The sequence below is a fragment of the Sceloporus undulatus genome, chromosome 9 (assembly GCF_019175285.1).
Source record: "Sceloporus undulatus isolate JIND9_A2432 ecotype Alabama chromosome 9, SceUnd_v1.1, whole genome shotgun sequence".
NCBI lineage: Eukaryota > Metazoa > Chordata > Lepidosauria > Squamata > Phrynosomatidae > Sceloporus > Sceloporus undulatus.
Genome location: NC_056530.1, coordinates 5,128,858 through 5,145,458, shown reverse-complemented (window position 1 = coordinate 5,145,458; position 16,601 = coordinate 5,128,858). Strand labels below are relative to the sequence as shown.

Below are 16,601 nucleotides of genomic sequence, written 5' to 3'. Positions count from 1 at the left end.
GTGGGCCCGGAGCGGAGCAGAGCTCTGGGCCCCACAACAAACTCCAACTCTCAGAATTCCATAGCCTTAGAGCCAGACAAGTTAAAGCGATCCCAAACCGGGTTATTTCTCCAGTGTGTACGCAACCAGGGGAGAGAGGGCGCTCTTCTCCTTCCTCCTCCTCCCGAAGGGCCGTCCTCCTCTGGCTCCCTTCTTCCCTCCTCTTCTCCCCTTGTTCCTCCTCCTTTCGCCCGAGGAAGATGCCGGAGCAGCCGCTCAGCGTCTCGGAGTTCCTGGCGGCGGCTTCGGAGGACCTGGCCTCGGCCTTCGCCTCCCAGCTGCCCAAGTGCCGCGCGGCGGTCGGGGCCTTGGAGGAGGTCGGTCCCAAGAGGGCCCAAGGGGAGAAGGGGAAAGGCTTGGGTGGAGGCTGGCGTTGTTGGGTGCCTCCGAGTACATTGTGGAGACCCCGGCTTTATCCTGGGCTTTTGTTCTTTTTTGGTCAGGTTTCTTCAGAACGTGTTTTTGTTGTTGCCCTGGCCCTCCTCTGAGGCTGAGAGTGTGTGACTGTCATGGGTTTTCTTGGCAGGTTTCTTCAGAAGGGGTTTGCCATGGCTGTCCTTTGAGGCTGAGAGAGTGTGACTCATGGGTTTTCTCATCAAGTTTCCTCATAGGATTTTTTTGCCATGGCTGTCTTGTGAGGCTGAGAGAGAGTGAGTATCATGTTTTGTTTTGGGCAGGTTTCTTCAGAGGGGGTTTACATTCGCTGTCTTCTGAGGCTGAGAGAGTGTGACTTGCCCAAAGTCACCCAATGGGTTTACATGGCTGAGCGAGAATTCAAACCCCAGTCTCCAGAGTCATAGTCCAGCATCTAAACCACTGGACCACGTTGGCCCCTTTTAAAAAAAGCATTGATTTGGGGTGTCAGCCTGTTTCCTTGTTTGTTTGCCTGGTGGTGCACCTGACGGTGGTGTTCGTACCTCCCTTTCATAGAATCATGGAACCATGGAATTGCAGAGTTGGAAGAGACCGCAAGGGCCATCCAGTCCAACCCCATTCTGCCATGCAGGAACTCTCAATCAAAGCATCCCTGACAGATGGCCATTCAGCCTCTGTTTAAGGAAGGAGACTCTACCACCTCGTTCAGCCAGGGGTCCCCCATCCTATATCTGTGCATTTTATTTTTCTACCCTAAGTGCAGTACCTTACATTTCTCCGTGTTGAATTTCATTTTTTTAGCTTTGGCCCAGCTTTCTAGTCTATTTCAGGCCATCTTGAATTTTGATCCTGTCCTCTGGAGTATTAGCTTCTAATTTGATGTCATCTGCAAATTTGATAAGTATGCCCCCAATTTTGTCCTCCAAGTCATTGATAAAGATGTTGAATAGCACTGGGCCCAGGACAGACCCCTGTGGGACCCCACTGGTCACTTCTCTCCAGGATGAAAAAGACTAATTGTTGAGCACCCTTTGGGTTCAGCCGGTCAACCAATTACAAATCCATGTAACAGTTGACTTGTCTAGCCCACATTTCACTAGCTTGTTTGCAAGAATGTCAACCTCAGAAGATGGCAAAGGCAAACCCTCTTTGAAGAAACCTGCCAAGAAAACCTTGTGATTCCTCCAAACAAGCCTCTGAGGAAGGAGGCTGAAATCTAGGAAAGCTTAGGCTACCAGCTTCTTTCTTTCAGCAAGTCTCAAAGGGGCTTGAAGACCCCTTTGCGTATAAGTCTAACATATTAATAATGACATTAAATGACAAACTGACTGGAGCTCAGCTGGCAACTGGTCTCACATGGAGAGAGACCATCTTTCCAGTGAATCCAGTAACTTCAAAAATCCACCAGTGATAAATTTATTGGTCCAACCAAAATGCACAATAGACATGTTGCAACATGTATATAGTGCATTTGGTTGGTCAGGGACATAGCCAGGATTTTAGGAAGGGGGGGGGGGATCCAGACTAAGTGCCACCATTATAATGGGGCTTGGGTGCAGCGGCGCAGCAGCACGCACTATTCATTTTTCTAACAGAAGGGGGGGGGTCTGGACCCCAAGAACCCCCCCCCCTCTTGGCTACGTCCCTGAGTTGGTCCAATAAAGTCATCACTGTTTGGTGGATTTTTGATGTTATTAGATTTGCTGTATGGCCAACATGACTATTTATCATCTTTAAGGTGGTACAATTCAAAGACATAGCCATGTTAGTCTGAAAAATCAGTATGTAAAAGGATCTTGAAGTAGGCTTCACTCTACTCAAACCCACCCAAAATCAACTGTTTCACTCTACTCAGAGCTCATGCGACCAGATTTTTTTTCTTTCAGTGAGTCTCAAAGGGGCTGCAAGATCCCTTTGCAGACTGATTTTCCAGACCAACAGGACTATATGGCTTTGAATTTTCCCACGATAGACATTCTCCTTGCTGTTGTTGACTACAGCTCTGGAGACCAGGGTTCGAGTCTTTGCTCAGATAATGAAACCCACTGGGTGACCTTAGGCAAGTCACACTCTCTCAGCCTCAGGGGAAGGCAAGGTCAACCTGCTCTGAACAAACCTTGTCAAAAAAACAACAACCCATGATAGGGTTGCCTTAGGGTTGCCATAAGTTGCAAACGACTTGAAGACACACAACAACAAAATGTAGTCGTATAATAAAAAACCCAAGGATTTCTATATACCATGATTTCTTAGTGAAACACCTGGTGTTGAAATACGTATGTATACACAGACTTACATATCTGTGTTATTCCTTAACTTAAGGGTATATTTTTAATCCTCATTTAGAAGGAATTGAGTTATATTTGGAGTAATTAATGCTGTGCTGAAATCTCCCTTAATTGTCATTTTAAAAAATCTTCTTGCTGTTGTTCTGTGCCTTCAAGCCCCTGAGCCAGCTCTGATTATTAGTTATTTCTTCTAACTGTTACTATATGTATATATGTGTGTGATTAACAGGAAAGACAATTGCTACATTAATTTGGTCAACTGAATATTATGCGGTTTGTTTTTGGGGGCAGGAGGTCTTTCCTGTTTCAGGCTGCAAAGCATATTGGGCCAGCCCTGTGCAACTCCTAGTGCTCCCAGCCAGCCTGGTGCATGTCAGCTGGGGGTGATGGGAGTTGTGCATTGGACCTGGAAGGCACTAGTGTGAGGAGGTCTGATTCAGAGGTCAAGAACTCTTCCTCTAGTTGGTGCCAGACAAGATCTACTTCCCTTGTGTTGTGAAGTTATGCGTATTTACAGGTATAGGGTTGCTTCGCTCAGTTACTGCCAATGCCTTTTCTTCTGTTTTATAACACTTTGTTGAAATTCTGGACATAGGAGTTTTTCACACTGGGGCTGATTTCAGCATTAAAGAGATTAAAGCGCATTTAAAGCATCCTGCAAATGAAGTGGAAATGGTGAGTAACTGTGTGAATGATTATCACACACAGTTGCGTAAATAAAGTGATATAGTGCACCTGTGTCATAGACGGCTTTCAGCATATGTTGAAAGCCGCGCGTGGGGCAGCACATCCCATTGTGATTAATGGGGTGTGTGCCCGTGGTGTGCACCACTGCATGCATGAGCCCCATTCAGTTAAATGGGGCTTGAGCATGTGCAGTATTTGCTTTACGCGGGGGAGTCCGGAATGGATCCAGACCCACAATCTGGGTCACCTGAAGAAAAAGTCCTCTGGCTGACAGGTGCCAACCTAGTCCTGGGTGACTGGAGTCTGCTAGAGGATCTGAGTGTATAGGTGGATCATATGGGAGGAGTCGATCCCATAGGTAACCTGGACCCAAGCCATGTAGGGCTTTAGAGTTGATAACCAACACTTTGTACCTTGCCTGAAAATGAATTGGCGGCCAGTGGAATGATTTTAACATTGGGGTGGTATGATCACTCCTAGATGTAGCAGCAACTAATCTGGCTACCATGCTTTGAACTAACTGAAGTTTCCTAACTTGGAAACAGAGGTAGTCCAAAGTACAGTGCATTGCAAATGCTGTGTTGCACTACACTGCATTGCAAAAGTTGAATTGCCCTACCTTGCATTGCATTACCATCTTTAGGTTTGCCAGCTCTAGGAAGGGACACAAAAGGCCTTCAAACAGTTTCTAGAAACAGTCAAACAGCACATCTCCTTGGCAAGTTCTGATCAACCTTATTTTATTCTTATGTGGATCTCATTCTTTCCTCCAAGGAGCTGAAGATAACTAACCTGGTCCTCATCCTCCATTTTAATTGCATTTACATAATTTCAAAACACCAAGAATACCCTCTCATGTGTTCTTACCAGGAGGACCTGCAAAAGCGCTGGAACAAGAATAAAGCCTTCCTAGGAAAAGATTTGGGTAGGCTCATGTAGGGACATGGAGGGGTATAACCTATTCCAAAGAAGTCCTGTAGATTAAATAGGAGATTAAGAGGAGTACTGTAGTAGAATTATATGTCAATGATATGTACATCTATAAAGAGATCCATGAGTTAAAGCATAGTAAACAGATTGAGAGGTTTGGATAAAAATTAAAGGGAGAGAAACAACAGTAATGTCATTGTGGGGCTCTGCTATAGACACCAAGAGAGACTGAAGGATGGTTTGTTCCTAAAATAAGTGATCAAACATTCAAAAAGGAGAGTAACAGAGATTTCAGCCACCCTGACATTTGTTGGAAGACAAACTCGGGCAAGAATAGAAGCATCAATAAATTCCTCACAAGTCTTTCAGATCATTTCAGTGTCCAGAGGCTGGAGAAGTCAACAAGTAGATAGTTTATTTAGATTTTATCCTAAAAAACAGGGATGAGCCAGGGACGTAACCAGGCTAAAATCCTGGGGGGGGGGGAGTCCAGACTAAGTGCTACCATTATAATGGGGCTTGGGCGCAGCAGCGCAGCAGCACGCACCATTCATTTTTCTAATGGAAGGGGGGTCCGGACCCCAACAACCCCCCCTTGGCTACGTCCCTGGATGAGCAATTCAGTGGGTGGAAGTACTGTACTGCAATCCTTGGGTGGGTATGACTACATTATCCTGGAATTTGCCATACAGAGGAAAGGAAAGGCTGAACGTAGATAGGCATGCACTTTGTTTTTTTTTAACACTCGTGAAATACTGGATAAGGGCCCATGATCAGAAATGGTTCAAAGGGAAGGGATGGTTGCATGATGCATAGGAGTTTCTTAAGGTCAGACTGAAGAAACAATCATAAACAGTGGGATGTTTCTAAAGAAATGAGAGTGGATATATACATAACTAGTGGTTTGAGTGCTGGAGTACTTACTCCTCTGGATATGAGGGTTTGATTCCCAGCTCAGCCATTAAACACATTGGATGACCTTCAAGCAAGTCACATGCTCTCAGCCTTGGGAAGGCATTGGCAAACCTTCTCTTAACAAATCTTGCCAAGAAAACCCTGCAATAGGGGTTCGCCTTAGGGTCACCAGAAATTGGAAATTACTTGAAGGCACACAACAACAATGATTAAAAGTAACATACAAGAAATGGAAACCACCAAAGGGGAATACAAATGACTTGCCAATACAGTCCGCTCTCCTTATCCATGGATTTCTTATCCATGGATTCAAGTGTCCATGGCTTGAAAATACTTTAAAAATATACAAATACGTATAGGCAAACCTTGATTTTGCTCTTTTATATAAGGGACACCATTTTATTATGCCATTATATTTAATGGGACTTGAGCATCAATGGATTTTGACATCCACAGGAGATCCTGGAACCAAACCCCAGCAGATTCCAAGGGTCCACTGTATTTGCAAGGAGAAAGGCAGAAAAACTAAACCTCTGAATGAATGCAGGCTTGCTAGAAAGAAAAATTGAAATTATGAAAGGGGGCTTAGGGTGTATTTGGAGCAAGTGGAAAAACAAGGAAACAGTAGGGCCACTACTTGGTGAAATGCTAAAAGGAGACAGAGAAGGCTTAACACTTTCCTTTCCTCAGTTTTTTCCTACAAGGGAGAACTGCTTGACCTGGTGACAACAGAACAAATGATGCAGTAAAGGGACTGAAAAGGAAATAGAGCATACCTAGCTGCTCTAAATGAATTCAGATCTCTAGGGCCTGATGGACCTCAGCCAAGTTTTTAAGGGAACTTGCAGATACAATCTCAGATGCATATCTGGTAATCTTTGAGAATTCTTGGAGAACAGGAAAAGTCCTTGCCGACTGGTTCTAGAAGACATCATTAAATAGTGGGTGACAAGAAGCCACTAGGAAAATTACGTGTTTTCACACTTTCATGGGCCAAAGCAAACTATGTAGCAATTATTTTAAATAGAGACATAGTTGTAACTGGCCTCTCTTCAGCAGTTGTACATCATGTATCATTTTTCTGGGTTGTATATTTTACTTCACCTTCTGCTTCTAATAACATCATATATCGTGTGCGTGTGTGTGTGTGTGTGTGTGTAAAAATAAACAATCAGTGAGTGCTTAGAAAGCAGCCTGTGGTTTCTCAAAAACAACTCCTGCCAGTCTAATCTTATCTCTTTCTTGGAGAGAATTACAAACTTGGTAGATTTGGGGAATGCTATGGCTGGAGTATATCTTGGTTCCAGTAGGGCTTTTGACAAGGTCTCCAATGATATTCTTTCAGACAAGATGTTAAATGTGGGCTAGGGAATGCTCTTGTTTAGGTGGATTTTTAACTGGTTGCCAGACAGAGCCCAATGGTTCCTATTCCTCCTGGGAAGAAATATCTAGTGAAATTCTGCCCTGGACCTGATGTTGTTTAACATCTTTATGAATGACTTTGATGATAGGATGTAGGGCATGCATATCAAATTTGCAGATGACTACAAACTGGGAAGAATAACTGATATCCCAGAGGACGGGAATCGAATTCAAAATGACCATGACAGATTGCAGAGCTAAGCCAAAACTAACAAAATGAATTTCAATGGGGCTGAGTATAAGGCACTAAATTTGGCAGAACAAATAAAATGCACAGATATAAGCTTCATCTACATTGCAAAAATAATTAAGCTTACTTTAACTTCCCTGGCTCAGTGCTTTAGAATTCTGGGAACTAGTTTTGTGAGGCATTTAGCCTTCTCTGTCAGCAAGCTCTGGTGCCACAACAAACTATAGTTTCTAGAATTCCATAGCATTGAGGCATGGCAGTTAAAGTGGTGTCAACTAGGATTATTTCTGAAGTGTAGATGCAGCCATAGGATAGTTTGAGAACAGTCCATGTGAAAAGGATCTGGAGGTCTTCATTGTTATCGTTGTGTGCCTTCAAGTTGTTTCTGACTTACGGTGACCCTAAGGTGGACCCTTCACAGGATGTACTTGGCAAGATTTGTTCAGTGGGGGGGTTGCGTTTACCTTTCTCTGAGGCTGATAAAGTGTCATCTGCCTAAGGACTCTCAGTGGGTTTTTATAGCTGAGTAAGGATTTGAACCCTGGTCTCTACAGTCATAGCCCAATGCTCAAACCGCTACATCATGCTGGCTGCCATCTGGAGGCCATTAGACTGCAGCTGCAAGATGTAGTTGCATCTGTTAAAGTAGACTGACTCTACAAAAGCTTATGCTTCAATGCTGTTTCTCAGTCGCAAAGGTGTTACAACTTACCCTTGTACACTGATAAAGCTTTGGTCAGACCTCACCTGAATCTTGTTCTAGGATTATGAGGGATATTTCTGTGAACAAGAAATAGAACACAACCACTCTACCACATTTGTTGTTGTTAGCTGCCTTTGAATCAACCTCAATTCATGTTGACCCCTTGAATGAGATGTCTCCAAGTCCCCCTGTCTTCTACCTCTCTGCTTAGGTCCTGTAGACTCATGGGCGGGGTACATACTGCCGCTTTGCGGCGCTCTGCCGCCGCCGCCGGTAGGTCCGCAGGGGAGCCAGAGCCTTCAGACAGCGCGACTCCCGCGCGGACCGAAAAAGAAGCTCCAAAATGGAGCTTCTTTTTCCGTCGCGTTTGTGACGTAGCGAGGCGCCAGGGGCGCACTCGCTACGTCACAAAGGACGCAATGCGTACGAACGCTCGGCGTCCAATACGCAAAGATGGCGCCGGCCATGTAGAAGGGCCGGCGCCATCTTGTACGGACGGAGTCCGTATTAGGCCCAGGGGCGTCTATAAGAGACACCCCTTTTTTAAAATGGGACGTCCTCTGGACGTCCCAAATGCCAGTGAAGAAAGCCTCATGGTCTCCCTTATTGAGTCTATCCATCTGGCATGTGGTCTTCCTCTCTTTCTACTGCCCTATACCTCCTCAGCCACATTGTCTTTTCTAATGAGTTGTGCCTTCTCATGATATGGCCAAAGTACAACAATCTGAGTTTAATCATGTTGGCTTCCAGGGTGAGTTCAGGGTTGATTTGTTTGTCTTTTTTTGTACTAACCTTTTTGAGGGAAGGGTAAGATAGAAGCATCATAAACTGGTTAAACCACCCTTACACAGACCCTGGTTCTGTTTGCATAGCCCATCAATGGATATGAGTGCCTAGAGTGGTGAAACAGCCCCAAACTGCATGAGTTCACTGGGGGCCTGAACAAGTGCATAGCTTGAGCCAACACAGTTGGGAACTCTTCAAAAAACCCAGTTCTACCTACAGTTGCATGCCTCTTACAGCTCTATGTGAATCTTCTGCTGAATGTGCTGAGTTCAGGGTGGAGTGAGCAAGATTTACCCCTTTCCCAATATTTATATGTTCTGTGAGCAAGAATTATCTGGCTAATGTGTTAGGCAGTGATTCACTGTTGGATTTTAAGCTGTTATTGGTAACCATTAATGCTTTGGGACTGGCTGTTATTAGTGATAGTGGTGTAATGGAAACATGGTTTGCAGGGTCAAAGCACTAGAACCTTTTGATTAGTAGGGATGATGACCCCACTGTCTCCCTTGTTCCCTCTGAATTTAGCTAGAATCCTTCCTCTATGCAGGAAGGAGAAGTAGATTTTCTCTGCAAGAATATAGCATTGTGAATTATCCCAGTTGGAATTCAAACAGTGAAATCATTGTAGGACCTTTGAGACTGAAAGAAAGAAATTGAAAGAAACAGGTTGGCAGCATGTGCTTTCGTAGATTTAAGTCTACTTCCTCAGATGCATTTGGATTATGTACTATTGGGGAAACTGAAATGCTGATATGGATCAACACATTTTTGGACTAATCTTGGGAGCATGCCTCTGATAACTATCATGGGAAGCACTTCAGAACCCACAATTTGGGTATGTGCGTTTCCATTATTAACACATGTTCAGGAACACACTTTGTTACTTTTGGAGTTGGGAAAAAATGCATGTTAGGCTTTATCACAGAATCCCACCACTGAAATGTTGCATGGAGGGTTTTGGAAGATACAATCAAAAAGTAACTTCACCAATTCTTTCCCATTTTGAAGAACTGATACCATGTTTGGAGATTGGGAGCTGAGCTGGACACAGGGTGACATGTAGAGAGACTACTCTCACAATCTATGTAGCCTATAAAAGAGCTGGAGTATAGCATATCCTGTAATTCTGGGTTAGTACCCATTAACAGAATCCTGGCCTCTTTGGGATGGCACCTGCACAAGCTTTTTATCCAAGGAGATCTGCCAGTCTCCATCTTGCACTCTGAGGAATTTTCCTTCCTTCCTTCCTTCCTTCCTTCCTTCCTTCCTTCCTTTTTAAACTATGCTGGTCCTAACTTTAGATTCCATTGCTCTCTTTCTTGACCCATCTCTCTTTGCCATTTGGCTGTGTTCATGCTGTACCAACCAGTTACCACTTCATTCAGCCCCTGAAAGACCCATTGATTTTACTCACATCCAGCATGTGGAGCAAAGAGTGAGTTTCCAAGGCTTCTCTTTGGATAGCTGGCAAAGATTCAATCTGGTTTATGGGGCTGTTTTGAAGCACAACGTGTAGATGAGATTCTTACATGGAGAGGCTCCACAGGGTCTGTCTAGCATAGTCACAGATGGGGACTCTGTGAGGTCACTCCCAGCTGCAAATGCAGAGATGTCCCCTCCTGCTTCTCTCTAGGAATGCTCTCTTGGTATGAAAAATATATTGAATTTCTTCTTTTATTTGAAATCTTGGCATCCCTGGCTGTGCTTTCCTAGAGGAGAGGGCGCATGCCTAAACTGCAGCTGGATAAGTCTACTGGGGCTTGTACAGCTGATTGGCGTGATTTCTGCTGGCTGGGCCAAGCGAGTCTGGAGTGAAATAACTCATTTTTGGAAGTTTGTGGAATATGGTCTGCAAATACCATTTCATGTACTGACAGGTTTCCTTTTGAACTAGTGGCGATCATGTAAGTTTTTCCCTCTCCCTCAGTCACATTTAAACTTAGCTTTCTTAGATTTTAACAGTTAAAAAGAAAGATTTAAGCTGTGTAGAAGAGAGGTTTACTGTCAAAGGAGTGAATACATAGAATTATAGGGTTGAAGGGGCCCCATAAGCCATTGATCCCCTGCTCAGTGCAGAATCCCCAGCACAGTATCCACAACCGGTAGCTTCTCTGAGGATGTCCAGAGAAGGCAGCCCCACCACCTTTCTAGGTAGTTAATTCCATTGCTAAATCACCTTTACTGTCAAGAAGCTTCTTCTAACTTTCAATTGAAATCTCCTCTCTTCTAACTTAAAACTATTAGACCTGGGCCTACCTTTTTGGGCAGCAGAGAACAAACTGGCCATTTCTTCTCTGTGATACCTTTTTAGATAGTTATAGAGTTCATTCATGTCACTTCTTAGCCTTTTCTTCACCAAGCTGAACATGCCCAGCTCCCGCAACCTTTCCTCACGTTTTGTTCTCCTTATCTTGTATCATCGTTGCTCTTTTCTGAACCTGCTCCAACTTGTCTATATCTTTCTTAAAATAAGACCTGAATGTGGTACAGTACTCCAAATGTGGCCTGACCAGTGCAGAAGATAGTGGAATTATTACTTCTCTTGTACTTGGAATCTATGGTTAATTCAGGCTAAAAGATTATTTGCCTTCCTTGATGCAACATCACATGTTGGGTCATTTTCAGTTTATGATCAACAGTAGGGAACACCATAAAAGGTTTTATCTCAGATGCACACCAAACCCTTGTTAATCTGAACATGTGGGCAGGTTCATATGGCTGTAAGCCGAAGATATATCGGAAGCTGCCTTATAGTTAGTAGGTGCATAAGTCCAATAACATCCAAACAATGATACCTTTATGGGACCAACCAAAATGCACAATTACATGTTGCAAGCTTTTGTAGTCACACTGGCTTCTTCATCAGGCAAGCAGGAGAAAGAAATTAAAGATGTTAGTTATAGGCCTGCATTTTCTGTTTCTGGTCTTAGTTCAGATGGTAGGGAGGGCTATTTGCAGGCTGGCACCTCATCCTTTGCCCTTGTGATCACTTTTAGATTTTCAAATTGAAGGAAATTTAATGTCTATTTGCAATTCAAAGAAGATGTTTCCTTGGAATCTAGCATGTCTCCTTCCTTTGTGAAGCCACAGACTCCTATGTAAGTAGAGAACACTGAAAGTCTTCATGTTTTGCAGTGCCTCTCATGCAGAATTCCCTTGTAGCCATATCTGGAGATATCTGATGTTTCCTGGTGGTTTCCTAACTAAATACAGTGTTACCCCGGGTTACGAAAATAATTCGTTCCGCCGCCGCTTTCGTAACCCGAAAGGCTTTCGCAAGCCGAAACCCCATAGGCGCTAATGGGGAAAAGCCGCGATTTGGTGCGAAAAAGCGCCGAAAAGCACCAAAATTTCTTTCGTAACCCGAAATAACCTTCGTAACCCGAAACAGTTTTTTTCAATTGGATTTTTTCGTAACCCGGAAATTTCGTAAGGCGGCGCATTCGTATCCCGGGGTAACACTGTACTACCAGTTTCAAAGTCAGGTGAGATCAGGTATGTTCATGGTAGCATAGAACTTTTAGTTCATCTTGATCTGGAAGTTGTAAATCAGCGTAGAAATCCAACCACATCTGGATGATCTCAGTTTATTCCTGCATGGTATCAGCCCATCAATGGATGGGCTGGATTCAAGCTAAGAGTTTGGCAACATCATTTTTTGGGGGGACCCAGAATCCTTCAGCCGGCATGGTCACTGTTTGAAAATTTGTTTGATACCATAATTCTTAAGCTTTTTGAGAATTTGCAAGTTGCTGAAGATTTCTGAAAGCGGGAGAGGAATGGAAGGAAAAATTATTCCTTCCTTTTGAGTTCCCATTGCAACATTTGAGGATCTGCTGTACTACCGAATGCACTAATCAATAAACAGCCTGCACTGTGTTTGTACTAAGTATTCCTTGGACAGAAAGAAAACGCGGGGCTTGCATCATATCTTCAACAGCTCTTTTGACAAGCGCAGGCCTGCCAAGGTGTCTGCTGAGGCCTGACTCCTGGCTCAGATGAACTCTTGGCATGCAAGGCTCATGTCATTTGCAGAAAGAATGTGGAGGCTAGCTGAAGCAGTTTGGGTTGCATTCTGGCACCTGGTCTTTGCATGCAGAAAGTCCCTGGTTCAATATACAGTATTTCCACCTTTCTTTTTTAAAGGATGTGGCAGCAAGTAATGGGAATTGTTCACTATTTGGAAAAACGGCCTGGCTAGAAAAACAGATTCTGATCTGATCTGACCTAAGGCATCTTCTTAAGTGATAGGACCTAGTTTTAACAGCAAAAGGACACTGGAAAATTTATTGTTGTGCAATTCCCAGAATCCACTGGCCACACTGCCTGGATGATTCTGTGATTTATAGTACAAAAAGGTAAATACCCCTAGCTTGAGAACATGCATGTGGCATGCATTTGGCTCTGTTGATGTTTTGGACTTTGGTTTCCATAATCCTTTACCATTGGCTGTGATGGCTGTGATTTCTGGGAGTTGAAATCCAAATAACCTGAAGAGTCAAATGTCCCTTACCACAGCTGCAACCAGTGCTAAGGTTTCCTTGGGGGTGGTTTGGCTCTGTTTGGTCCTCCAAATATTTACCAGCAGTGCTGTGGCTGAAACTATATATCTAACTCTTTGCTGATCCATTGGTTTCTTCTACTCTCTCAACCTTAGGGGAAGTAAATTGCAAACCGCCTCTGAGATCTTGTGAAGAAAACCCCCTGATATATTCTCCTTAGGGTTGCCATAAGGTGAAAAGGATTTGAAGGCACACAACAACTACATAATCAGCAACAACAACAGCTCTCCAATCTGTTATGGTCGTTTGAAATTTTAATCATTTTCTTTGGGGTATTAATTATAACCCCATTGATGTCATCTATAAATTTGACAAAGATGTTCCATCATCCAAGCCGTTTATGAATAGGTTGAACAACACCAGCCCTGAGGCACCCCACCAGTCATTTCTCTCCAGGGTGATGAAGAGTTCTGGAGAACTTAAAGTTTCCCTCTTTAATCACATGTTAGTGGTCCTAAGAAAGACATTACTGGACTCTCATTTTTGACCACCAGCAGCTCTCAAAGGACACAGGGTAGGGCTTTCCCATCATTTACCACCTCAGATCCTACAGTTGTCTGGGATTAATGGTATGTAAAATGTGTACTCCACCATGAAGCTACATCAAAGAAAGAGCTATGCCAGGAGCCACTCCTCATTTTCTGCCCTTTGCAATTTAAGCACATTTTCCTCTCTCCCCTATCCTGGGATATATGTCAATTCCAGCTCTGGGTACCTTGACAGCTGCCTTGTACATCTGCCAAATGCAAGAACTTCAAAGGGCCTCTGTGTGGCCTGGCAATCCCTCTTCCCCACCCCCAAACCACTGTGGTTTTTTTTTTCCTCTTTGCAGAATTTGGATGGAGACCAAGCCATTCTCCAGCGGATCAGGAAATATGTGAAAGCGATTCATGTTTCTGGACTCAGTAAGTGAATGACTCTCTATGTTGGCTAATAGCAGTGAAGGAGGTGGGGCAGAAGGACCCATGAGGAGTGGGCATTTGCTGGCTAGTGCCAGTGGAGGGAAAGCAATTCAGTAGACTAGGATTAGGAAGCAGGCCCAGAGATGGGGGGAACCCCATTTTAAAATGGGACTAATAGTTGGACTATTTTTGGACTAATCCAAAAGTAACTTTTCCAAGCTCTGGACACACACTTTTACAATGTCCAACTATTGGTCCATGGCCAGAGTTTCTCGAGGTTGGAGCCCAACAACGTGGGGACTCAAGATAGATAACAAGCTTCTAGTGAATGAGACGATGATGGCCCAGAAAAAAACTCTTTTCTTTTTTGGAAGTACAGCTCTCAGATCCCACAGCCAGCATGACGATTGCTATGCCCATTGAGGAATTCTGGGAGTTGTAATTCAAAAAGTGATATTTCCAGGTCCTAGAAGCAGCTTTAGAGCAAGTCTATTCATTGGTCCCTCTAAAGGTAAAAGGTAAAGGTATTCCCTGATGACAAGGTTGTCAAGTTGTGTCTAACCATAGGGGGCGGTGGTCAACTCCATTACTAAGCCAAAGAGCCAGCGTTGTCGGAGATTAATCTGTGATCATGTGGCCAGAATGATCGCACAGAACACTGTTTACCTTCCCACTGAAGTGGTACCTGTTTATCTACTTGCATTTATATGTTTTCAAACTACTAGGTTGGCAGAAACTGGGATTAGTGATGAGAGCTCACCCCATCATGCAGCACTTGGGACTTGAACTGCCAACCTGCTGATCTTGCAATCAGCAGAGTTGGCGTCTTAACCACCTGAGCCATAACCATTTGAGCCACCACATCCCTTTGTCTGGGAGGGGTTTAAACAGGATTTCCCCACAGATGTACCTGGAGATGACAGAGACTGAATCTAAAATGCTTTGCATACAAAGAATATGCTCTTTCACTGAACTGTGGTCCTTCACCTTGCCTTAGGCCAGCCCTTACTGTCAAGTTCCTCCTAATGTTGAGGTGGAATCTCTTTTCCTGTAGCTTGCATTCATTGTTCTGGGTCCTGTTCTCTGGAGCAGCAGAAAACAAGCTTGTTCCCTCCTCAATATGACACCCCTTCAAGTATTTAATCAAGGCTATCATATCACCTCTTAACTTTCTCTTCTCCAGGCTAAACATCCCCAGCTCCCTAAGTCGTTCCTCATAGGGCATGGTTTCTGGACCCTTTACAATTTTAGTCGCCCTACTTGCCCTGCAAGGCTCCACCGCTGCTAGGATGAACACCTGCAATGCTTGGGTGAACACTCGTAATGCTCCTTTGCTGCTTGGCTTTCTCTTGAGGAAAGGGCCAGGCAGAGGAGGAGGAGGACGGAATTAATATTATTAATTAATTAATTAATATTTAATTAAAACCTTTCTGCGGCCCAAAGAAGTTAATCTATTTTAATTTTAGCCCTTTCCTACTGGCAAGTTGTGTAGATGGGCCATAGGCCCATGGTAAAAACAAAAACAAAACCTGTTTATTCTTTTTTTAGTCTGTTGCTGCAAATTACAATGTTCTACAAATGTATCCAATGTTGAGTCTCCAGACATTGGTCTATAAGTCCCAGAAACCTTGTCCCTGACCAGGCCTTCTAGAAGTTGTAGTTCAACATCTGGGAATGAGTTTCTTGGATATATAAACTTTGCCCAGGTTTGCTATCCAGTACTACAAAACCAATTCATGGGCCCATTCACATTAACAAAAAAATCGGTTCTGAAACCGATTTCAATCACGTGAAATTCCTACTCACCCCGAATCTCACACAAGCGAATCCGGGTCTTGCACACCCGTTCCGTGTTAAATGGCCCCTAGCGCGGTCTTTTGAAATGGCGGCAAATACCGTTTCTTTTTAAAAACCCCGGGTCCTGGGAATGAGACTTTGGCCTCGTCACGATCGAGGCAAATTGAGGGAGGGATTTAGGTCAGAGGGTGGGCAAAGGGCAAAGGCATTTCCTCCCCTCATCAGAGGGGAGGGGGAGGAGGAAAGAGCCCTGGGAAGAAGGGAGCAAGGGAAGGCATTCTTTAGGAGCCTCTTTTTCCCTGCCATCCCCTGTCCAAAGCCCTCTGTCGCTGGGCATTCCTTTCCTTGCGGAGGGGAAAAATCAGGTCATGAACGGAGCTCATGTCAGGCAACCCCCCCCCCCCTTTTCAAATTCAAACATTTTTTTTGAGCGAACATGCGCATGGTTATATTTCCAGGGCGAGATGAGCCAGGCTTGCACTTGCTTTCTGCAGAGGGAGAGCTACAAATGTTGCAAACAATCAATGTTACATTTTTACCAATTTTTTTTGAGCAAATATGCGAATGCTTTGTCTTCTTGAGCAGATACAGCAAGGGAAGCAAAGGGAAAGCTAATGTTGGTTTTAAAAGCAAAAAAAACAACCAAAAACATGCCAATCCCATCCTCTGCCTGGGACAGGGGCAGATCTGACCCAAAAGCCCACAGGTTTATAAAAAAAAAAAAAAAAGGAGAGAGAGAGAGGAGAGAGAGGGCATCTCTCTTCCCTTGCTTCAGCCGCTGAAACCCCTGTGCTGGCTCTTTAAAAAGGGAGGACACTTCCCCCGATGCCCTGCAAACGTCACCATGACAATAGCTTGATTGGCAGCGGCCAATTACATCAGAATGCATTCGATTTCTGTCAAATGCATTCGATTTCAATTTGTAGTGGGCACTTGCTAACGGAGCGATTCGGGGGAGGGGCATCCGGATCATCCCAGTTCCCTCCATGTCTTTTAGGCCAGTAT

The 16,601-nt window shown here is 44.1% G+C and overlaps 1 protein-coding gene across 9 annotated transcripts in view; it reads left to right on the top strand.

Moving 5' to 3' along the window:
• The first annotated feature begins 70 nt into the window (after positions 1-70).
• ASAP3 (ArfGAP with SH3 domain, ankyrin repeat and PH domain 3) overlaps positions 71-16,601 on the top strand; it is a 116,698-nt gene continuing 100,167 nt past the window's right edge. For 6 of the 9 annotated variants that reach the window (XR_006100666.1, XR_006100668.1, XR_006100667.1 and 3 more), the window contains exons 1-2: positions 71-356; positions 13,730-13,802. Coding sequence is in view for 5 of the 9 variants with exons in the window: in XM_042439205.1 (XP_042295139.1) it covers positions 240-356; positions 13,730-13,802 (190 nt within the window). In the remaining 4 variants the exon portion in view is untranslated. The remainder of the gene's footprint in view (positions 357-13,729; positions 13,803-16,601) is intronic. The other 3 variants (XM_042439200.1, XM_042439204.1, XM_042439206.1) reach the window with 3 other exon arrangements.